Source organism: Rhinoderma darwinii, chromosome 1 (assembly GCF_050947455.1).
Source record: "Rhinoderma darwinii isolate aRhiDar2 chromosome 1, aRhiDar2.hap1, whole genome shotgun sequence".
Lineage (NCBI taxonomy): Eukaryota > Metazoa > Chordata > Amphibia > Anura > Rhinodermatidae > Rhinoderma > Rhinoderma darwinii.
Genome location: NC_134687.1, coordinates 409002789 through 409027928, shown reverse-complemented (window position 1 = coordinate 409027928; position 25140 = coordinate 409002789). Strand labels below are relative to the sequence as shown.

The window sequence follows — 25140 nt, the reverse complement described above, 5'->3', positions numbered from 1 at the left end:
CACCTTTCCTGAACGCTCATTTAAGCGGAATTCTGATCTAATCAGGTTTGATTAGAATCCAACTTAAAGAGGACCTGTCACTAGGTCATATAAGTTGAACTGGTTATCTGATGTGAATAGAGCGGTCTTCCTGATTCTAGCACTATTTTGGTTTTTTTTCAAGGACCTTTATTTCCCTGAGATATGGCCCACTATTGTGTTGGCTCCCTATATGATAATTTGCTGTAGTTAGCCAAGAGGGTGGGAACTACCCTCAACATACCTCGCACTGATTGATTAGTATCAGGGGCAGGGAAGATTGATTAAATGTTCTTTTTTTTTTTTTGAAACATAATACAGGCTTTTCAAGAATAGTAATAAAAAAATGGATTTAAAAAAAAAAGGTGTCCATAGCATTTACGGAATAGAAAAAAAAGATTAAATACAGCTTCTATTAAATGGGATTCGAAGAAATTGATTTAATGACGGCAAAAATAATTTTATTTATATTTTACAGAAGAAAAAAATAAAAATAATTATACACAAATATTTATAAGAATAGAATAGTAACACCAAACTATTCTACCAGACTTCCACTTCTCTCCTAGGGCCCAGATTGCTTAATATATAGATCACAGAACCATGTATTCGGCAATATATAGGTTTTTCTACAAACTAAAAAAAAAAAAAACAAAAAAAAAAAAAAAAAAAACTCATGCCATGTACGCAACCTGTGTACAAGTGTGGCACTGGTTTTTGTTTTTTTTTCTTAAAAAAAAAGAGCCATATTTTTTATAATCCTGTACAATAACTTGAAGGTGTTTCAGTGCTTCGCCTAGGGCAATAGTGGGGTTCATGGTCTTTCACGATTCTTCAGGTTCCAATACAATACCCATAAGGTCTAACAGTCCAACTGAGCATGCTACTTTATCCGTGGGCTGCATGTAATAGGGGCAAAACAGACGTATAGTTTAGTGGGGAAAGATTAAGTGTAACTTGTAATTTATTGATTGAAATCCCTGCTTATATTAGTCTTATGAGTCCCGGGGGGTGCTTTCACTCAATGATTGACGGCCTTCCCAATGTGAGCTTGCATACAGAGATCGCTGTCAATCACTCAGTAGAACCTCCCTCTGGACTCATTAACCCCAAATATATTCCAAGTCCTATTGAATCTTTACCAGATCGCTATACATTAAACTGCTGGCCTCCTCCTGCTCTATAACATACTGCTTGAAAATAAAAGCATGTTCAATATGACAGTTTTTGGCTTACTCAAAGTGGTACTTTAAGTAATTTCAAGTAAAAGCTTTAACGTGTTAAACGGCTGTCCTAATCTTTGAATAATATATATGTAAAATATTTTTTAATGAACAATTCAGAACATAACATATCACCCACAACAATGAGACCTAAAGAAGGCAACTATGAACAACTCAGTAGAACCATCCAAGGTGAAGGTGTTGGCTGTACACACCACAATTTTATGCATTTAGCTCTAGCGTTTAGTTTAGGTAGAAAATTATCTACACCTAAACTATTTCTAAGACTTATTACAGAAGAATTGTCCCCAAAGACAAGTTGCTTCACTAGTGGATAGTTATGATGCCAAAGAAACGTCCAATAAAACAGTTGATGGAGGCAGCGCAACCTCAAATTCCTATTTATGATAAGCATCCTTGAGGCCTTACTGCCCAAATAGTAGCAGCCTTGGCTCTGCTGGTTCACCAATAACTTCCCAAAAAAGCATATTTATAAAAATAAAAAATGGTTCTAATTGTTGAAATAAATTTATTATATATATATATATATATATATATATATACACACATACGTTCTAGAGTTTGGAAGTGGATTTTTTTCACATAGCACCTCATGATGTACCATTTGGAAAGAGTAAATGTAATAAAATGGTTTCCAACTAGAAGATGTGATAATATATATTCCTATGCTATTACTTCCTAATCATGAGATCCAACTGCCGGTACCTCTACAATCCTCAGGATGAACGGGCCGCCCATTTACTTGAATCGATCAGTGTTGCAGTCCCCTGCATAGTGGGTGGCTGGGAGCCCCACTGTAATGGAGAACTGCCAAGGGGACATCTGTCTCTAGATTTTAGGATTTTCCATTTAAAGCGGTTGTCCAGTTTTTTTATTTGTAGAATAGGAAATCATACAGTTTTCTAATATACATGTATTAGAAATTCTGCTCACATACATTTCCTATAGCACGAGGCCCCTGTCACAGTAGAATGGTATAATCCACAGATTAGTCCTGTGTAATGTATCCACGGGCTGACTGAATATGACTAAACATGGCGTCATGTGACCCCCCCATCCCGCCACGCACACACCATGTGACCCCTAGCATTCAGATAGTAGCAGTGTTACATGACATACATGTGTTGGGGCCACATAGAGGACACATCCAAGGGCTAAGTGACTAGGTCTAATGGGGGAATAATCATGAACCACTGCTTCACTGTGTGTGACAATGTAAGAGCTGCTCCTCACAGACACGGACAGACATGATGAGAAGCTGCTGTAGGTAGAAATACTTTATACTCCTCAGTAAAATACTATTAACCTGTTACATACCTGTACAGTGTTACCTGAATGCCAGTGGTCACATGACTGCCGCCATCTTTAGTCCATTCAGTTATTCTATGGATGCATTAATATGAACTAATCTGTGGGCTATACCGTTTATTTATTTTTTTAGACAGGGGCAACTACACTGGTATAAGAAAGCTATGTGAGCAGAATTTGAAATAAATATGTATTAGAAATTTGTGATTTCCTATTCTATAAACTAATATAACAAATAAAAGGAGACAACCCCTTTAAATTGAATGCCATCTGTTGTGGATGTCTTTGTAACTGTACATTTTAATGGTGTTGTAAAATGCAGCATTAAAGGGGTTGTCCACTACTGGATAACTGATAGGTAATCAGTATATGATCGGTGCGGGACTGACATCCAGACGCCGCACCAATCAGCTGCCTCCGGGCACCAGATGTTATTGCACAGTATGCACTGTACGAAGCCAGAAGCATTTGGCTCTGTACATTCCATAGTGGCTGTGCTGCAGAATTGCAGCGCTGCTTCTATCCACTTGAATAATAGCAGAGCTGAAGTACTGCAGCTCGGTCGCTATTCCATGACTGGAGCAATCTGCTTCCGACATGGACGTTGGTGCTCGGACAAAGCAGGCGCAGCTGATCGGTGCGGGGTCCAGGTTTCGAACCCACACCGATCATATACTGATGACCTATCCGGTGGATAGGTCATCAGTTGTCCGGTAGTGGACAACCCCTTCAAGGCTCTTTGTTAAATCATTACAAACATAAGTATCCAATAACATACATTATTAGACACTACAAAAAATAGGCATATGAGTTATCAAGAGCCATAAACAAAGTTGTGAGCAATAGTTTCTAAACACAGGCTGTCTAAACGGGTCTCATTCACATAGCATATAGCCACATCATTGGAGCGGGTCTCTGTGGTTGTAAACTTTAACAAAGTTTTCAGTCTTTGAAAGGGGCCACAGATCTGGTCACTTTCCATTGTGCTCACTGGAATTATAAGCAAAAGTTTTAAAAATTTACCCAGCTCGTTAAAAAATTCCTTAACTTCAGGACTAACTGACTTGTAAAGGCTTACAGCTTCTGACAGAGAACTGTAGCTGTTTTTGTGAGCAAACATTTCTAACTGGACTTTCAGCATTCGTACGTTGAACTCTGGGAATTTAGAAAGAACGACCAGTTTTTGCTCAATTACACTGTCAGATTCTCCTTTGCCCGCACCAAGCAAAACATCTTCCAGAATGCAATATTCCATAAAGCCTTGTTGAAAGAACTGGTTATCTAACTGAGAAATAATTGCATCAATCATTTTGAAATACTCCGTTTTACAAAAATCCTCAATAGAAACAGCAATTTGTGGCTGTACCGCCTCTGTACTCTGAGAGCACAGCAGTCTCTGTTGCGGAACGGATAAAGGTGACAGATTAAGTTTAACAACAAAATCTTCTGCCTGTCTTAGGAAATCCAACAAAGGAGCTTCTTGGCGAACCCTTGTTAGAATTTCTTTCACCATCTTTACTTTTTTCAAAGTATTCAACATTAGCCCGTTCTGATCGTCGAAATTAATATTCAGAATATTTAATGACTCCAGTACTGCCCTTGCAATGAGCAAACTCGCTATTGTATTCCCTTCGATAAACTCTCGTAACAAAACACGAGCTCTCACCCCAGAACCACCTGCATGTGTTTGCATTTCTCTTAGACCTTCTATGATCAAACCATAGTGTTGAATAACAGTATTTATCACTGCCAGGTTAACATACCACTTGGAAGAACATAAGAGCCTTGTATGAAAAATGACATTTGAGGTCACCTCAGCAAATAAAAATTTAAATTTTGAAGTTTTGCTAAATAATTTGCACAGATCATTTACAGAATATAAAGCCTGCTGCAAAACCGGACTTGCATGGCTACCATTTCTTGTTAAAAAACTGCCGCAAGGAGCTCCACAATGGACAAACCTGGCTAAAGGTTGTTTCTGTTTTAGCAAAGATTGTGACTCTATATAGCAAGGAGAAGCAGCAGATGATCCCGCAAATGCAATCCCTCTTAGAAGATCTATAGGCAAAGAATGTCGATCAAGAATATCTAAAATAAGATTTGCAGCAGAAGTACCAGTGTCCTCCATTGGATCAAGAAACCCAATAAATTCCTCTTGAGGATGCATATCGGAATCCAAGTATCGCAAAAAAAGGCTCAGCTGATGCGACTCCGAATTTTGAATGCTGTCTATTATTATAGAGTAGTACATTGAGCCTTGATTTACTTCTCTTGTGATTAAAGATGTGATCTCTTTGCTCATTAAGCCAATAATTTCATGTTGGATTCCTGGGCTAGTGAAATTTTGGTTAGTCATGAGCCAGTATTTAAATACATCACTGTCTTGACCTAAAAATTTTAGTAGTTCAAACAAACTCTCTTCAATCGATTCATGAGTTTGAAAAGTGTGACCTCTATGAATCAAAAAGCGTACTGAACAAATCAGCTTGTTCAAGCAAAGAGTTGGAATGGCCTGTCTAACTTTTCTTTGCTGCTCCAAAGCAGCTTCCCTCTTCTGATTCTGTAAGGCATGCATTAATTTCCAAGTGGCAAACTCATGGCTTTTCGACTTTTGGTGAGAACCAAACTTTTCCCGAGCCTTTTTCCAATTAGAAAACCCTACAGCTGTAAAAACTGAATCTCTTCTCCTAGTAGAACCCAGAAGACCCATGCTCTCAGCTTTTCCACAAGTAAAACAAAGAACGCCTTTTAACTGGGGGTTGTAATGAAGCCATGGGAAATCTGTATACCAAGCACTCTGGAACCTTAATTTCCTGGTGCCAAAACACTGTGGAGGGACAAGTTCTGCTGACGGCTGAAACGGCTTATCAACATCAAAAAATTTTGTGGTGTTTTCATCTATTGAACAATGATAATTTGTGTTGGAATCTAACACTTCTTCAGCAAAGGAGTTGAAACTTAAATCAGCTTCATGGGAATGGCTGCTTGACTGTGTAACGTCATCACTGTACAGACCAAAGCCTTTTAACCAAGCCTCTTCACAGCAGTCCGTTTCATCCTCATCCTTAATTTCCTTCTTAATAATGTCCATATTAATAGGACAAAATCTTTTTTCTTCCATCGATATTAAATCATCATTTTGGCGTTTAAATGGTGGATAAATGGAATCCTAAAAAAAAAATATATATATATATTTCATTAGAAAATATTATAAATTCTCAAACTTTTTATCTGTATTTAACTACTGTGGCAATAACCGCAAAATATACTACTGATTTTCACACATATATAAGTAAAAACTCAAACTGTTAAAGTAGATGTGCGCTATTCTGTGTCTTCTGTCACAGAAACATCCTGATGCTCAGTCCCCATCACTAAAATGAAGGGGCATCACTGTGCCCATTTAGATCCTGCGGCAAACAACTCCACTTTACCACTGAGTTCAGGTGCAGCTGATGGGAGTGAAAAGGGGCATGCTGTTTAGAAGAGTACCACAGCCCCTTTGCTTTGATAATGGACTAGACCTCTGCAAATAATATCTTCTGACATAGTTCTATGACAAATCAGAAGATAAAATTGTATATAAAAGGTCACATCTCTTTTATATAATGTTTAAATGGTTTTAATGGGGAAAAAAAGGCAGATTTTAGTGCATTGCTATAGAACCACTTTTCTAGCAAATACGTTTTCCAGAAGCCCTCATAGATTAAAGTCATTGGTGTATTATTTCTTAGAAAAAAAGTAGGGCAAAAAAAATAAATCTGCGTGCACATCCAAGAGTATATCAAAGCAGCAAAAGACACAGAGAAGTTTAAAAGCGTTGTATACAAAAGTACAAACAGTGATCCACAATAAGATACATCGCAAAGTGTGTGTAAACCCCAAGCTGAATAAGCCCTGCCAGACTATGTGAGAAATCCCAATACGGATCCCACTTCAATACATAACAATTCCTGAAATATAGACCATAAGAAATGGACCAGAAACATAGACCATAAGAAATGGACCAGAAACATAGACCATAAGAAATGTGACATGCAATGCAATAGGACACATACCTAAAACATCATAAGAATCAGACAAGAGGTCTAAGCCCGGCACGGGGGCACACACTGAAAAACAAAGACCAGCCACATGCGTATCGCCAAACCAAGTCTAGAATCCTCATGGGTATAAGTTGGACTAGCATGGTGTTTTATATTACATATGTAGTATAACAGGTGTAAGCAATGCAATGTAATTACAATTATAGTTTCAACTCTCAAGCACACGTGGCTGTGTCCAAGGCATTATGCTGCGTTTGTGCAATATTGAAAAGATCAAATATGAATATGCACCTGCACATAACGTAGGGTATGAGGTAGTAAGAGTATGGAGTAAATTTGTAATGACGCAAGAGCCAAGCAAAGGGGAGACCCATCGGCGATGGTTATGTCATAAATTCAGATATATGCCAATAGGCAAAATATAGCCGAAGGGAATTCGCCCCCATGAATATACAAAATATAAAATGAATCTGTAAGATAAAATACTACACATGCCGATGGTGCGAGCGCCAGGCATGGAGTCAACCCCGATGCGCAGGCGCCAGAATATACGGAGCCTGCTCTGAAGGGTGAGACCACTCTGCGGCAGGTGCATAAAAAATAAAAAAGGCCAGCGCATGCCCAAAAGAATACGGACATGAGGTCAAATTAATATAGATGTGCAAATCTATTTTTTTGCCCTAATTTTTCTGGTAGATATAGTTGTTTGTTTTAGGGCATGGATTGTGAACTCCTCATTTAGATAGGGTGCCTATCCATCTCTTTTCTCTTATTTCTTACAAAGACAATCATTTAGTAATTGAAATTCATTTTTTCTGTGTCCAACATTCAACCATAGCTCAGTACTAGTGGGTGAAATAGAACTCACCAAACCCTCGTTCAAATTAGCAAGAAACGTGTTGGTTAAGGCCTTATTAGACAAAGTGATTATTGTATGATATTTCGCATAATCGCTCAAATGTAAGAGATAATTGTCATGTGTAATAGCGTGTAACGATCGAATGAGAAATCCTTGGGTTTCTATGGATCGGCCACATCTACGTGGCTGAAAGAATATCGTTTGTCGCTGCCACATCTCCTTGTCTAATCAGAAATCTTCCAGTTGTTAGCCGATCAGTCCTTTGCCATCCACCTAGAAGCTAAATAATCTTTGTGTGTAAGGCTACATTCACACGAACGTAGGCCACTTCGGACGCGAAAAACTGCTGGTTTCCACGTCCGAGGTGGACCCTTGCGGGACGCGTGGTCACGGATCCCCACAGACTAGAGTCTATGGAGGGATGCGTGACATGCAGCAAAATAGGACATGTCGTATTATTCAACAGAGCGTTCACACGTCCCGTTGAAAGAACGGTCGTGCGAACGGCCCCACTGAAATGCATGGGTCCGTGTGACGGCCGTTGTTTTAATGGCCGTCACACGGACATGATTCACGCTCGCGTGAATGAGGCCTAATGCGCTCGCAGTAACTACTGAACAAAGAAAATCTTTAGCAATTATTGGCATGTGTAATAGATAGTCTTTCAAATACAAACTTACTAAATCATAGCTCGGCTCTAGTTTATGAAAATATATCTGCCCATCTAATTTTTAATACTTTCCACCTCGTGGAAGAAAAAACAAGTACAGCAAAAAAACTTAAAAAATATAATAAAAATAAGTAACTTATTTCCATTTTTTTTAATTACCGAAAAATTCCCTTTAATGGACCGTGTGAAGACCTGTGGAAAAATAGGACATGTCCTATTTTTGGCCCTTTTTACGGATCCCTCAATAGACTCAAGTCTATGAGTGATCTGTGAAAACGGGTCTCGCACGATTGCGACTTGGACGTGAGAAACTGCAGTTTTTCACGTCCGAGTTTGCTCTCATTCGTGTGTATCAGGTCTTCGAGGAACCACCTGTACATGGATGATAATCATCAAAGATCAGAATTTTTTAAACAAAGGTAGATAGGGCCATGATAGAACAGACTGAATTTAGGGGCCGGGGCTAATTCTTTCTTTTTTGGGGTATCGTACCTTCTGATTAATAGAAACGCATTAATTCCAGACCACCTGACTTCCATGCAAAACACATTCCTCTCAAGCAGAACATCTAAAATGCATGCAGGTTTGAAGAGGGGTGCACTTTTTTTTTTGGGGGGGGGGGGGCTTTCATTTTTATAAATTTTTTTCTATTTTGATCTAACATTTTTTTTTTTTCATTTTGGGCTAGATTCACACGGACGTAGCCCACCTCAGACATGGAAAACTGCCATTTTCCACGTCCAAGTCGTGTTGTCACGGATCCCCCACAGACTAGAGTCTATGGAGGGATGCGTGACATGCAGGAAAATAGGACATGTCCTATTTTTCAACCGAGCGTTCACACGCTACGTTGAAACAACGGTTGTGTGAACGGCCCCATTGAAATGCATGAGTCCGTGTGACGGCCGTTGTTGTAACGGCCGTCACATGGACGAGATTCACCTTCATGTAAACGAGCACTTACTATATTTGTTTACTACAGAGGAACTGGTTAGCAGCGAACACATTATCTATGTATTCCCTGCTGTCCCTATATACAGATCACCGATAACAGTAATCTAATGGGAACAGCCAATTAGCCAACATTCTGTATACAGAGACATGCAGGGAAGACAGATATTGCGTATTCTCTGCATAGGGAACCCCTTGTGATGTCATTAATGTTCTCTAGCAATACCCACGCGGTGTTCAGCGGGCACAATTGCTATTTCTATAAGGCGCTAAACATTACGTTTTTTTTTATTAGATTCTCTGGGTTTTTATAAATACATTTTTGTAAGGCCAGTTTCAGATAGGCGTACAGAATAATAGGGACCTATAATGCAGTTAGTTTGGATCATTAGACCCATGTAGGATTGGTCCAGGTTTGCAGTCGTAAGCCCCTCAGTGCGTTGGCAGTTACTACGGCTCCGTATCACAGGGCATTGCTCCTAGGGGAGAAAACTTCTAATAACATTTAATAAAGCACGACATGTTTTCATACATGAAATGGCGCACAACCAAAGGCGTCAGAGAACATGGTATTTTTTAAAAAGTCAGTACACGCTAACTATAATCATATTTAATGCTGAGCAGCCATTCATGCGATCACCTCTTTAGGGTTGGACAGTGCCTTTAACTAGTTTATCTATCAAACGTTTTCATTCACATGATCCATAGGGCCGTTTTGATAAACGATCAAAAACCGAAACGCTATTTACGTTAGAAAATAAAAACAGCCACTGGCTACTATACAAAACGACAAACTATCCAATATAAACCCGATCATGTGTCATAACCATAAGCAAGATTGATAGTGCAGCAGCTACAGCTAGTAACCAGACCGAAGAAACTACACTGCCTGCCCTGAAGATGCGCACTTGACGAACGACCGAATACTTACTGAAGTCCCCGCCTCCATAGCCCGAATATATCTCCGTAGACATATATTGTGCGGGCAGCGCCAGTGCTTCCCGAGCGGTCAGCCGGAAGCGGAAGTTAGCGCGGCTAGGAGTACGCGTGCAGGGGGCGGAGAGTTCAGGCGTGAGCATGACGTCATGCGCGCCCCAGCGCGAACCTCCACAGCCTCCTGCTCTCGTTATGAGCGTTAGTTCGGTGCTTGAAGTGTTTCACCGAATAACGTAGCCCGGTGTAATTTATAGGGTTATCGAAAGAAGTTCCTTAGTAAATGGCCCATTGACGAATAGCTCAGGGCACTGCAATGTAATTTATTGTACTATAGGGACAGTTCAAGATAATAGAAGAGAGTTGTGAGAGAGCAAGTCCATGTAAGACCAGTTTCACACAACCTGAGCAAGCCGTTTCATAGATTCGGTTAGGCCCAGTTCACACAGTTTTTTTTTTTAAGATGTGGAAACTGTCGGAGTCTGTGCCAAAAAACTGTCCCAAATCGCTTCCCATTGACTTAAATGGAAGGTGGAGGCGTTTTTTTTTTTTCCGTAGTGGCCTTTAGCTGCTCGCTGTAAAAAAAAAAAAATGCATGCTCTTTCTTGCCGTGGTTCTGCCTCTGACTTCCTATTGAAATCAATGGGAGGCAGAGAAAGCGCTTTTTGTTGTGCTCAATGGCTGTGTGCAAAAAAACGCCGCAGGAACGTGCAGGCAGGTCAATATCTCCCTGAAAAAAAAACTGAACGGGGCCTTAGAGACCCACGATTGGGCTGCATGAGACCCACGATTGGGCTGCATGAGACCCACGATTGGGCTGCAATTTGCAGCAATAATGAGGCTTTTTTTTTTCTGTTACACTTGTCAGTGAAGGCTTTATTCGCACGTGGCGTTGGTGCGCTTCTCGGTTATTAAAAATCACTAGCGCAATGTGTGAATGCAGGCTTAACCTGATAAGAACCACAAAGCCGTACATACGAGGGTTGGCAGCAGGCCACTTGTGTGATCCCTCTCTTCCAGTCTCCTGGGAGGGACACACTGCTAACATACAGGGTAATCTTTCAAATGGCAGTGGGTCACAAATTCACCATTCAAACCTTTTGCGGGTCCGGAAAAGGGAATCAACATACTTCTGATGTACAGATATAACCTGATTCATATAATTCTACCCCCCAAATCTATATATTTTCTGAAAATGTACACCCAGCATAATTTAAAAATGCCACCCAGCAGTTAATACTCAGAGGCATGTTCATGCAATTTTTTTTTTTTATCTAAAAATTCTGTTAGAAAAAAAAAAACGCATGAAAATTTGTGATCCAAGCAAAGCCTTAGGTTCTTCACACTTGGTTTCATGTAATTTTTTACGGCATGTACATTGCAGTATGGAGCTTTTTTTTCCCTGTAAAATATGACATCGCCGATGTACCTCAAAGTTCTTGGGGGTTGATCAGAAGACAGATCAGTCACAGCATCATGGCTTCTGATATAAACCAAAAAAAACATTGCAGCACGCCTGTACAAAAATATTTAAATATCTTTATATGTGAACCTAAATTGCTTCATATGGATGAACAGCGACAGTAGCCTCACTCCGTCTGTGCAATGAATCGCTGCCTGTAAGGCCTTAACCCCTTCCCGCACCCTGCCGTTAATACACGTCAAGGTGTGCAGTTAGACCTGCACGTTATAAGTTAACTGCGGCGCGATGCGACGCAACACTGCAGCGGCTGTTAACTTTACAGTCTGTCTGCCCTGATGTCCTGGCAGACTACAAGGGACCAATCGAAGCGGTCCTTTGTTGGTGATCGCGTTGATTGGTAAGTCTGTACAGACTAACCAATCGGAGCTTTAGAAGTGAAGAAAAGAAACGTCACAGGCTCTGACTTCCTCTGTTGGAGTCAGGAAGTAAAGGAGATCGGAGCCAGTGGACGTCGAGAGAAGAAAAAGTAAAAAAAAAAAAACTTCTTAACCCCTTGAACACAGTCTTGAACTGTTATCACCCCCACCTGTCCTCTCCCAGTCTATAAGGGAGCATTTAAAAAAAAATAAAAAATTAATTTAGAAAACGAAACAATTTTTTTTAGTCCGCGTCAATTTAGTCAGTGTTTGTCAGCGTCAGACCATCTGTTAGTGTCAGAAAAAAAACCCCACTTCAAAACCCCATTAACCCCTTGAACACCGTCTTTAACTGTTAGGTCAGTGCATCAATCAGCATCCGAAAGTTAGCGTCATTCAATGTATGATTGTCAGTTAGTCATCGTCTTTTTGTCAGTGTAGTTTAGTCAGTGTTAGTCAAAGTTTTAGTGTCAAAAAATAAAAAAAAATATATTAGTGTTAGTATTTAGTGTTTTATGTAAAAAGAAGACAAAAGAAAAGTTCTATTATACGTTTTTTGTATGCAGCACTATGGTATACAAGTCCACATATACAGTTACTATAAATAATAAAAATGGCCCGCGAAACATTTACTGCAGGGGAGGCGTATGAGATGCTCGCATCGGACACTGATACTGCGAGTGATGTTGGGTCCCCTTTTGTTCTGTCCTCAAGCGACACCGAGGAACCTCCTCGTAGTCGCAGGAGGGTTAGTGTTCAGGTTACACTTGTACCCAATTGGTTGCCCCCAACCTCCTACACCCCCCAAATACCGAACTTTACTGCTGCTGCAAGGGTCCAAGTCCAGACAGCAGGGCTGTCCGAGATTGAGGTTTTCCAGCTTTTTTTTTTCGGACAGCATTGTGGACAAAATTGTTGAGCAAACAAATCTCAGTGCTCAACAATTTATTGCTGTAAATAGTTTTCATGCCAGGCTATACAGGTGGCATCCCACCACCAAAGCAGAAATGCTGCAGTACTGGGGATTGGTACTGAATATGGGTCTAACGAAGAAGCCATCAGTGAGGTCTTATTGGTCCACAGATATTCTGTACCACTGCCCCTTATACCGCACCACAATGCCTAGGGCTCGTTTTGAGGCAATACAAAAGTTCTTACATTTTAATGATCATTCACAATGCCCCCCCAGGATGACCCCAATTTTGATTGACTAAAATTAGACCCCTTATTTCTCGTTTGGCCAAAACATTTTCATCGTCCTATACCCTTGGAAGAGAAATTGCCATTGACAACTCCCTGGTGCTTTTCAAGGAAAAGGTGAAGTTCAGGCAGTATTTGACCAACAAACGTGCCAGGTATGGCATTAGGATATACAAGTTGTGTGAGTCGGGCTACACACATACTTCTAGAATATACAAGGGTAGGGACAGTCAGATTGAGCCCCCAAACTGTCCACCCGTCCTGACCACAACTGGGAGGATTGTCTGGGAACTCCTGCACCCACTGTTTAATCAGGGGTACCACTTGTATATAGACAACTGGTGCACGTGTACCCCTGTTCAAATGCCTGGCGGAGCAAAAAACTGTGGCGTGTGGGATGGTCCGAAAAACCGACAGCTCCTAAAACCCCTGCAGCGTGGAGAGAGCAGGGCGCTCCATAGCGAAGGGGTCTTTTTTCTGAAATTCAGGGACAAGAAGCATGTGTTGATGCTAATATTCATTCATGACGCCACCTGCTCTCTTGTCCCTGTGCGTGGTGCAACACCCACCACCACGTCACGGCCTGTCTGCATCCAGGCCTATAATAAGTTCATGGGGGGAGTGGACCTTTCTGACCAGATGCTCAAGCCGTACAATGCCATGCGGAAATCAAAAATTTGCTATAAAAATCTGGCGGTGTACTTCATCCAAATGGCATTGTACAACTCCTTTGTAATTTACAGGAGCACTGGTCAGGAGGGGACATACCTGGAGTACCCGGAGAAGGTGATCAAATCCCTTCTCTTTGGGAATGTGGCAGAGGTAGGAGAAAGTTCTACCTCTGCAAGTAGTGATGTCCTCAGGATAGTTCCAGGGCAGCACTTTCCTGGTGAAAAAAATCCACCCTCAGAAGAGGTGTCGTGTCTGTGCCAAAAGAGGCATAATAAGAGACACAACATACCAGTGTAACACCTGTCCCACCCACCCTGGACTGTGTATGAAGGAGTGCGTCCGGATATACCACACCTCTCTGGAGTTCTAAATTAAATTTTCATCCGTCCCTTTCAATTATAATTATCATCCCTTTCATTTACAATTACCGTCCCTCCCATTTACCATAACCATTTCACCATTTAACCCCTTTAGAACTGAGCCTGTTTTGGCCTTCAGGACGAAGCCGATTTTTCAAATCTGACGTGTCACTTTATGTGGTAATAACTCCGGAATGCTTTTGCCTATCCAAGTGATCCTGAGATTGTTTTCTCGTGACATATTGTACTTTGTTAGGGAAAAAATTTGGTCGATAAATTTAATATTTATTTGTAAAAAAACACCAAGATTTAGAGAAAATTAGCAAAAATATGAATTTTTCTAAATTTAACTGTATCTACTTCTAAAACAGATAGTAATACCACACAAAATACTTACTACTTTATATTTCCCATATGTCTACTTTATATTTGCATCGTTTTTTGAACATTCTTTTATTTTTCTAGGACGTTACAAGGCTTAGAACTTTAGCAGCAATTTCTCATATTTTCAAGAAAATTTCAAAAGTCTATTTTTTCAGGGATCAGTTCAGTTCTGAAGTGGCTTTGAGGGCCCTATATATTAGAAAGTCCCCATAAATCACCCCATTTTGAAAACTGCACCTCTCAAAGTATTCAAAACAGCATTCAGAAAGTGTTTTAACCCTTTAGGTGTTTCATAGGAATTAAAGCAAAGTAAAGGTGAAATTTACAAATTTCATTTTTTTTTTTCGAAAGTTCATTTGTAATACATTTTTTCTGTACCACAGAAGGTTTTACCCAAGAAATGCAACTCAATATTTATTGCCCAGATTCTGCAGTTTTTAGAAATATCCCACATGTGGCCCTAGTGCGGTAATGGACTGAAACATAGGCCTCAGAAGCAAAGGAGCACCTAGTGGATTTTGGGGCCTCTTTTTTTTAGAATATATTTTAGGCACCATGTCAGGATTGAAGAGGTCTTGTGGTGCCAAAACAGTGGAAACCCCCCAAAAGTGACCCCATTTTGGAAACTATATCCCTCAAGGAATTTATCTATGGGTATAGTTAGGGTTTTGAACCCACAGTTTTTTTGCTAAATTTATTTGAATTAGTATTTCAAGATGAAAATCTGCTTTTTTTGTGAAAAAACGTAGACATTTTTAATTTTTGCAAGGAATAAAGTAGAAAAAACACCCCAACATATGTAAAGCAATTTCTTCCGATTATAGCAATACCCAATATGTGCTAATAAACTGCTATTTGGACCCACAGCAGGCCTCAGAAGAAAAGGAGCACCATTTGGATTTCTGATTTTGCTGGAATAGTTTTCAGTGCCGTGTCGCGTTTGCAATGCACTGGAGGGATGAAAACCGTGGAAACCCCCCAATAGTGACCCCATTTTGGAAACTACACCCCTCAAGGAATTTTTCTAGGGGTAAAGTTAGCATTTTGACCCCACAGTTGTTTTGCTGAATTCATTGGAATTAGTCTGTAAAGGTAAAAATCTACTTTTTTTCTGTAAGAACTTAGACATTTTTAATTTTTACAAGGAATAAAGGAGAAAAAGCACCCCAGCATTTGTAAAGCAATTTCTCCTGATTACGTAAATACCCCATATGTGGTAATAAACTGCTGTTTGGACCCACACCGGGGCTTAGAAGGGAAGGAGCGCTATTTGGCTTTTGGAGCTCAAATTTAGCTGGAATAGTTTTTGGGTGTCATGTCGAATTTGCAAAGCCACTGAGAGACCGAAACAGTGGAAGCCCCCCAAAAGTAACCCCATTTGAGAAACTACAACACTTAAGGAATCTATCTAGGGGTATAGTGAGCATTTAGTCCCCACACGTCTTGCAGAATTTATCAGAATTAGGGCGTGAAAATTAATATCAACATTATTTCCACTAAAATTTTGAATTTTTTCAATTTCACAAAGGATAAAGGAGAAAATGCACCCCAACATTTGTAAAGCAACTTCTCCCGAGTACGGCTATACCCCACATGTGGTCATAAATGGTTTTTTCATTAGAAAGTAATTAACCCTTTCCGAACTGAACAATGTTTTGCTTTTTAGTTTGTCCTCCCCGCTTTCCACAACTTTTTTATTTTTCCGTCAATAGAGTGGTGTGAGGACTTTTTTTTTGCGGGACGAGCTGTAGTTTTTATTGGTACCATTTTTTGGTACATAAGACTTTTTGAGCACTTTTGATTAAATTTTTTGGTAGAGGGAAGGTGACCAAAAAACTGTGATTTTGCAGTTTAAAATTCTTTATTTTTCACGGCGTTCACTGTGCGAGTTCAATAATGGTATATCGTAATAGCTTGGACTTTTACGGATGCAGCGATACCAATTTTGTGTATTTTTTTTTATTTTTTTACATTACTTGAGAGAAAAAATTTGAAAAGGGTTTCTTTTTGGACTTTAAATATTTATTTAATTTTTTCCACTAATAATAACTATTTACTTTAATAATACACAGCTGACACCCGCAGCGTATGGCGCGGGCTCAGCGCGTGAGACACTCCATATATCACCCCCCACACCACGACATGCTATTAAGTCATGGTGCGCGAAGGGTTTAATGCGCAGCGGATGGTGCAGAGTGAAAATTAAAATTTTCCACTGATGTGCCATTTTAGTGCACTATATCTTGTGCCCAGTTTGTGCCACAAATACCTCATACAATTTTAACCGGGTTCTCCCGGGTATGGCGATGCCATATCGGTGGACATAAACGGCTGTTTGAGCACGCTGTAGGGCTCAGAAGGGAGGGACGCCATTTGGCTTTTGGAGCACAGATTTAGCTTGGTAGTAGCTCTGGCGTTTTGCTGGTATTTCCGTTTATAATGTGGGGGCAAATGTAGACTGGGCAGAGTACATCAGGGGCATAATAAGAGGGTATAATAATGCGGTAAATAAATAATAATCCGCACATATGTGGCCTTTGTGGCACTTATAAATGGCGCCCGATCTTATCCGCTTTTGGAACACTGCACATTTTGCATCGCCATATTCTGGGAGCCAGAACTTTTTTTATTATTTCACCACCGGAACCGTGTGAGGGCTTATTCTTTGCGGACAATCTGTAGATTTCATTGGTACCATTTTGGAGTACATGCCATTTTTTTGATCACTTTTTATTCCATTTTTTACAGTGTTTAGAAAATAATTTATTTTTTGTGTCACCATATTCTGAGAGCCATAAGTTTTTTATTTTTCAATCAACAAAGCTGTGTAAGGGCTTGTTTTTTGCGGGACGGGTTGTATTTTGTATCGGTACTATTGTGGCGTACATGCGACGTTTTGATCACTTTTTATTGTATATTTTGGGAGGGGTGGTGACCAAAAAATAGTGATTCTGGCATAGTTTTTCGTTTATTTTTTTGTGGTGCTCACCGTGCGGGAACAATAATATTATAGTTTTATAGTTGGGGTTGTTACGAACGCGGTGATACCAAAATATGTGTACTTTTTTTTTACGTGTTAATTTTTTTTCCTATAATAAAAGACTTATTATAGGAAAAAAAGCAGTTCTTGTTTATAGCACTTATAACTTCTATTTTTACACTTTTTTAAAAACATTTTTATTCTTTTTTTTATTCTTTTTTTTTACTTTTTCCACTAGGGGACACTTAGACTTGCAGCTCTGATCGCTGCTGGAATACATTACACTGCACACGTAGTGTAATGCATTCCAACTGTCCATTGTGACGTAACAGTCACACTGACAGGAAGCCTACCCTCATAGGCTTCTGTACATGGCAGCTCGGAAGTCATTGTCTGGCGTCCGGTTGCCATGGGTACCATCGCCATCCGCCGTGATTTCACATGGGGGCTGCCGATCGGCGCTAAATACCTTAATTGTGTCGTTCAAAATCGAACGCCACAATTAAGGGGTTAACTGCCGATATCAGCGGCGATGGGCAGCGGGGAATGCAGGGCAGACACCCTGCACAGTTAACCGCCGCTGCGGTGTAGCGCCGCGCGGCGGTTAACTGTCAAAGCACTGACGTTACTGCACGTCAAGGTGCGCAAAGTGACTGCTCACATTGACGTGCATTAACTTCAAGATGCGGGAAGGGGTTAAAAATTGAACATCCCCCATAACAAAACTATAAATTCTCATTATACCCCTAGATAAATATCTAGGATTTGTAATATCGTGTAGTATCTGCACAATTTTTGAGGCCTATGCAAACATGTGTGCCCAAAAATCATCCAAGTAAAATAAGGCCTCAAAATCTTTGCGGTGTTCCAATACATTCTGGCCCTGCCATATGTCCAGAAGCAGCAGATTAGCGCCAATTTGGGGTTGTTCCTATACTCAGAAGAAATAGCCTAATAAATGTTGAGGTGCTTTTCTTCACTTACATGCTCTGTGTCTGAAAAATCTGTCCTATAAATGGAGCATTTGTGAAAAAAATGTAAATTAATTTTGTTCTTGCCAGATTTCCACAAGATTCTGCCAAAAAACTGTGCGGTCAAAAAATTTGATCACACCCCTAGATAAATGGAGTCATTTCTGGGGGTTTTCCATCGTTCTGGGGGTTTTCCATCGTTCTGGGGGCTCAGTCTCTTCAAAGATCAAATGGGGCTGTTGGACCAATCATTCAAAACTTGGGCCCTGAAAATCTAAGGCTGCTCCTTCACTTCCAGGCACTGCCATGTGTCCACACAACATATTTGGACCACTTTGGGGGTATCTCTGAACTCGGTACAAATAGGCCAATAAATGTTGAGGTGCTTTTCTTCACTAGCTCATGCTCTGAACAATCTGTCCTATAAATTAAACATTGGTGAGAAAATTGAAAATAGTTTTTCTCACGCCAGATTTCCACAAGATTCTGCAAAAAATAAGTGTGGTCAAAAAAGTGATCACACCACGAGAAAAATTCCTTGAAGGGTGTAGTTTCCAAAATGGGGTCACTTTTAGGGGGTTTAGGGTTATTTCAGAAAAAAGGAGATTTTCATCTTCACACGCTAAGGCCTGATTTACACGAGCGTGTGCGTTTTGCGCACGTAAAACATGCAGCGTATTGCGTGCGTTGCCATTGCGTTTGGCATGTGTATATGCAGCGTTATTGCGTTTTTAACGCGTGCGACCTGCGTTTAAAACGCGCGGGTAGTTAATGCAAGGCCAGCCTACAAATAGAGTGATATATTTAGATAGGTATTACCCTCTTACCATTTTATATATAATTTGTTGGAGTAATTCACACTAGGTGTACACCACCAATTATCAATACATGAATAAAGGAACAGGGAGAGTAGGAAAAGTAGTGTGTTTCATCAATGTAAAAAATAAAAAATACTTTATTGAATTATTATTAAAAACAATGTTAGATGAAAAATTACGTTGCGCCAAAGTCCCCTAAATTGGCACACTATGACAATATTATGTCTGAATTGAAATGCTCCGGATTATTAAGGATATATGTATCTAGCCTCCCCCTTAATATAATCGAGGAGAAACTGTAATAGTCCCTGGTTCAGAGATTGAAATGTTAAATAATAGCAAATGACTGTCCCCCTCAGTGTTGGTGATGAGACAGTCAAATTGCATATGAAACTAAAGGTTCCTCCAACGGACTGTAAATAAAGCCCAGCGGTGGAGAAACCCCTGCATCAATATGACTATAGTGGGTTGCATGTACATGTGTCCTGTGTGAGTAGACACGGCACAGTAGAGTTGAAACTGCTGCGTACTAGCAACTCCACAGGAGGAGGGAATAGACTGAGCCACAGTCACTGACGGGCGGCCGCTCAGCTGAATTACCTAGGTAGTGATCTTTAGTTAGCGTGTCTGTAAATTTTCTGCCTGTCAGGCAGTGTAACCACTTCCACAAAGCTGATATTATACCAACAAACCTAGATGTCAGAGTTTGCTATAATTCATGTGGGCTAACAAATAGGCCACAGTCAGTTTTGTATGTGTGACCGCAAGTAGCAGCAGAGAAGCCCCCATTAGAAACAATCACAGTTATGTGTATTATCGTGTGTGTAAAGGCTCCATGCAGCAAGACGTTGTCTTTAACCCCTTCCCCCTGCTGGCATTCTGGGCCCTAATGTCCAAGCCATTTTTTAGATTTTTCCATTGTCACATTCGAAGAGCTGTAACTTTTTTATTTTTGCGTCGGCATAGTTGTATAAGGTCTTGTTTTTTGCGGGACGACTTGCAGTTTTTATTGGTACCATTTGAGAGTAGATGCGACTTTTTGATCACTTTCTATCACATTTTTTTTAAGTCAGGATTAACAGAAAACAGCAATTTTTCCATTGTTTTTTATTTTATTTTTTACGGCGTTCATAGTGCGGGTTAAATAATGTAACAGCTTTATAGTCGGGGTCGTTACGGACGCGGCGATACCAAATATGTGTAACTTTTTTGCTTTATTGTAGTTTTTTTTAATAGTAAAGCATTTTGTAAGGGGAAAAGCTGGGTTTTTCATTTTTTTTTTTTCACTTTTTTTTTAAATTAACTTTATTAAACTTTTTTTACTTTTTTACTAGTCCCACTAGGGGACTTCCCTATCCTCCGATCGCTATTATAATACACTGCAATACTTTTGTATTGCAGTGTATTACTGCCTGTCCGTTTAAAACGGACAGGCATCTGCTAGGTCATGCCTGCGGCATGATCTAGCAGGCATTCGCTGCAGGCAGACCTGGGGGTCTTTATTAGACCCCCGGCTGCCATAGAAGACACAGACACTCGGCGATTTTATCGCCGGGTGTCAGTGAGATGAGAGGGAGCTCCCTCCCTCTCTCCAAAACCACTCCGATGCGGTGCTCGCTATTGTGCACCGCATCTGAAGGGTTAAACGGGTGAGATCGATACTAATATCGATCTCACCCGGCAGAGCAGGGACGCCCCCAGCCCTCAGCTGCTTCTGGCAGCTGAGAGCAGGGAGATTTCACGGCTCCCTGCTCTGTTTACTTTATTCTAATGCAGCGACGTAGTTTGGCGGCGCTCTAGAATAAAGCCCACTAATGACCGCCGTAAAAAGACGTATCGGCGGTCATTAAGGGGTTAAACAATCGGATAAGGGGGGAAACATTGTTATCTGGCCCAAGGATCAATACATACGTGAAGCGAAAATTATTACAAGAGGAAGCCCATAGGCTACATTCCCTTAGCACCAACGGACTAAACGAAGGCTTTACTTTTGTAGCCTTCCTATAAGATTACCTATGTATTTTACTGTTTACTCATCTCTTTTCAGATTATATGGGCACTGTCCTCGAGGACAACCTGCATAACTTAGTTCCTAAAATAGCTTTTATTCACCATGCCTCTGCATTTGGTGTGTACCTACATATCTCTATACTGATAATTATCTATGTGTAAAAACTGACACTAACGTACAATTTAAAAAGTAAAAGATTTCCTCCTCTCTTAAATCATCTAGTGTCACGTCCTAATCAAGCGATGATGCTACATGATGTCTTCTAGCACTAATGTTGCTCACATACTATTTACTGGCTTTAGAGTCCCTCTTACATTCACACTTCCACTAACTATATCAGATAATTTCTGATGTCTCATAAACGGCAACGAACTTCTAGTTACTTTTATCTATCTAAACTATTCTATTTATGCATAAAAATACTTGCCAGCAGAGACGATTTTGAAGATGACTCTTGCCAGTAATAACAAGAAGACAGTGCTATGTATTTTCTCCACATGTAAATCGAGTGGCACATGCTGATTGTATTCCTGGAGATGGCCGCGATATTGACAATCACCCGATATGACCCCCAGGCGCATGCGTGCAGAGCGCACTGGGATTGGTTGCCTCTCTGACTGTTCTCATTAGTCGCTCGATTTGTCAATCCGTTTGCATGGAGGCTCGTCTCGTATCTTTGCTTGTGACTGGCCAACACATAGTACGACACGCTCCTGTGAAGCATGTACGAGGTTATTTAAGGAGCGGAAATCAAAAGCGCGCTTACTAGCCCCGATTTATGCCCTGAGGACGCTGCTTTTGCAGTGAAACATGTTGGGGGGGCTATCACAATTTTAATTTTCACTGGTGGTTTAGCAGTCTATCCTACTTCAGAGTGACCTAATGGGGAAACGGCAGTCTGTAGCTGCTGACCGAGTCAGTCACACTGCTCTGTAGCAATACGCTATACACACACATCCTATTCCTAATGATGTGCTGGCCGTCTCCGTAGAAATCTTAACTCTTTTTGCTGTACGTCCTTCATTTAAATTGCATTATTAAAAGTTATATTTTATCACTATATACCAGAGTGGTTGGGAAATTGGGACCATTATGCTTAGGCATATTGTTGTTGTATTGAATAAATTTATCCCTGCCAGCCACTAAGGGTCATTCATTTGTTTCTGCAATTTAAAAAATGGGCAAAAGACCAGACTCATAAAGGGAGGGGTGGGGGTTTTAAAAGTATAATATTTTTAATCCAGGGAGGTGTGGTAGGTGCGGAAGCTCTCCTTCATGCACAGTCCGAGTTTAGATGGGCAAGTGTCGCACTGATATGTGGTATCCTTACGGATACCCCTTTTTGTGCAGACACGGCACCTTTTCTGTGCCCTGCCTTTTTTTGCCGTAGCAGGCACTTCACTAGGAAAGTGCTGCCCAGGAACAATTCGGCAAACATTACTTGGAGCAGCAGACGTTTCCCCCACCTAGTCTCCAAATAAAATACACTTTATAATTTTCTCTTGGTTCTCCAAAGTATGTACCCGGATTGCCAGCTTTCCTAAAAGTTAAAAAGGAGTTATATAGTGCCAGCTGAGCAAGGTACACTGCCAATTTCTTGTACCAGATTTTACTCTTTCTCATGGCTCTATATGGTTTCAATGGTTTCAACCTCCCCCCCCATGAATTTATTGTATGCCTGAATGCACACAGGCTTCATCGTGGATGATGTGAATCCACGTGTGGGGACGGGTGCAGCTGGCATCATGTATATATGTCAGCTTACAGACCTCTTTTTTGTCTCTAAATTTGAGACACAGAATCCCATCCTGCAGCAATGCCCTGCTTTCGCCAATTTGCAGGATTGGCTGATGAGGGTCTTGGGAAGGCGCCTCTGATATTTTCGCACTGTCCCACATGCCACTGTTTTTTTGTCTTTTAGACATTTGAACAGGGGTACACTTGTGTATCAGTTCTCCAAGTACAAGTTGTACCCCTGATCAAGCAGTGGGTGCAGGAGGTCCCACACTATCTTCCCTGTTGTGTACAGGACAGGGGGACAATTTGGGGGCTGTGTTGTCCTGTCCTTCCCCTCATAAATCCGGAAAGCGTGTGTGTATCCGGTGTCCGATTCACACAGCTTGTACATTATTTTTATCCCGTATCTGGCGCGCTTATTTGGTAAATATTGGCGAAACTTCAGCCTGCCCTTGAAGTGCACCAGGGATTCATCTATAGATATTTCTTTTTGAGGTGTGTAGACTGATGAAACATTTTGGGATAAAATGTTAATGAGGGGCCTAATTTTAAAAAGTCTATCGAAGTTTAGGTCATCCGCAGGGGGGCATTGGGAATTGTCACTAAAGTGAAGAAATTTATGGAGGGCCTCAAAGCGGGATCTGGTCATAATATTGCGGTACAGCGGACAATGATAGAGAATGTCCGTGGACCAGTAGGATCTCACTTCGGGCTTTTTAGTGAGACCCATGTTGAGGACTAACCCTCAATACTTGTGCATTTCTTCACAATTAGTCGGTTACCACCGATTGACCTAGGCATGAAAGGCGTTGTGGTGTTCCGAAATAAACCACTGGGCGTAAATGTTAGTTTGATCAACCATGAGCTGGATCAAATTGTCTGTCAAGAATAATTAGAAAAATCCAATAATAGGCAGCCCTTCTGTCTGTATGTGAATGCCTGCCACAGCAGTAAATTCTGGGATTTAGGGGGTGTAATTGGTTGGGGTTGACCAATCACTGCTGACTGTACCAGGGTCAGGCAGATCGGCAGTTTCAGGGTCAGGCAGAACCTGGGCACTAACCCTCCTGCGACTACGAGGAGGTTCCTCACTGTCACTGGAGGAGGAGCATAAGAGAAAGAACTCTGGTTTCTCACCACTCGCTGAGTCCGTATCGGACGCGATCATGGCATACGCCTCTTCAGCGGTGTAAAATCTCGCTGCCATTTTGGGTGTGTGTGTGCGTATATATATATATATATATATATATATATATATGTATATGTAGTGTTTACACACACGTAGCTCACAGAACTGTAACAAAGTCCAACAAAGATTTTTTATTTTATTTTGTTTTATAGCACTTAGTAAAACTTACTAACGGACACTGAGGCTGACTGACTCGGATGCTACGTATTGACACTGACAATGGATTGACGCGGACTAACTGACAAGTGACGCGACTGACAGTAATGGATTGACGCTGACTGACAAGTGACACGACTGACAGTAATGGATTGACACTGACAACGGATTGATGCAGACTAACTGACAACGGACACTGACGTAGATGAGCAACTACCTACGAACTAAATCAAATTATTATTTGTGATCAAAAAAGAAAAAATATTTCCCTTATACACTGGGAGGCGGCGGGGAACAGGGGAAGTGAAAATTAGGGGTTATAAACTATTTTCACTAACTACACGATACAGGCTCTGATCTCTCCAACTATTAAACACCAACTAAGGCCCCATGCACACGACCGTGCCCGGGCAGCCGGCTGTTTTTCCGGGCCGTGCTCCCATTATAAAGTATAGTAGCACGGCCCGTAAAATAAAAAAATTTAACATGTTCTATCTTTTTCAACGGCACGGGTACCTTCCCGTAAGAAAACGGGAAGGTACCCGTGGCCAATAGAAGTCTATGGGCCCGTTATTTCGGGTCGTAATTACGACCCGTAATAACGGGAGTTTTTACGGTCGTGTGCATGAGGCCTAAGAGATCAGAGCCTGTATCCTGTATTTTTCACCCACCCTGCAAGAAAACCACTGTGATTGGTGGGTCTGAACAGACCCACCAATCACGGCTCTCGCCGGCAATGGACCAATAGCAGCAGTCCATTGCCGGTCACATGGGGGAGTGGTGGGAGTACAGGAA

The 25140-nt window shown here is 40.9% G+C and overlaps 1 protein-coding gene across 1 annotated transcript; it reads right to left on the bottom strand.

The window, feature by feature from the left end:
* Positions 1–453: 453 nt before the first annotated feature.
* Positions 454–10122, bottom strand: LOC142654768 (zinc finger MYM-type protein 1-like). Its single transcript, XM_075828948.1, has 2 exons — positions 10028–10122; positions 454–5739 (listed from the first exon to the last, which is right to left on the bottom strand). Exons 1-2 carry the CDS (start codon positions 10043–10045, stop codon positions 3385–3387), a joined length of 2373 nt encoding a protein of 790 aa, XP_075685063.1. The 5' UTR covers positions 10046–10122; the 3' UTR covers positions 454–3384.
* Between the last annotated feature and the right edge of the window lie 15018 nt (positions 10123–25140).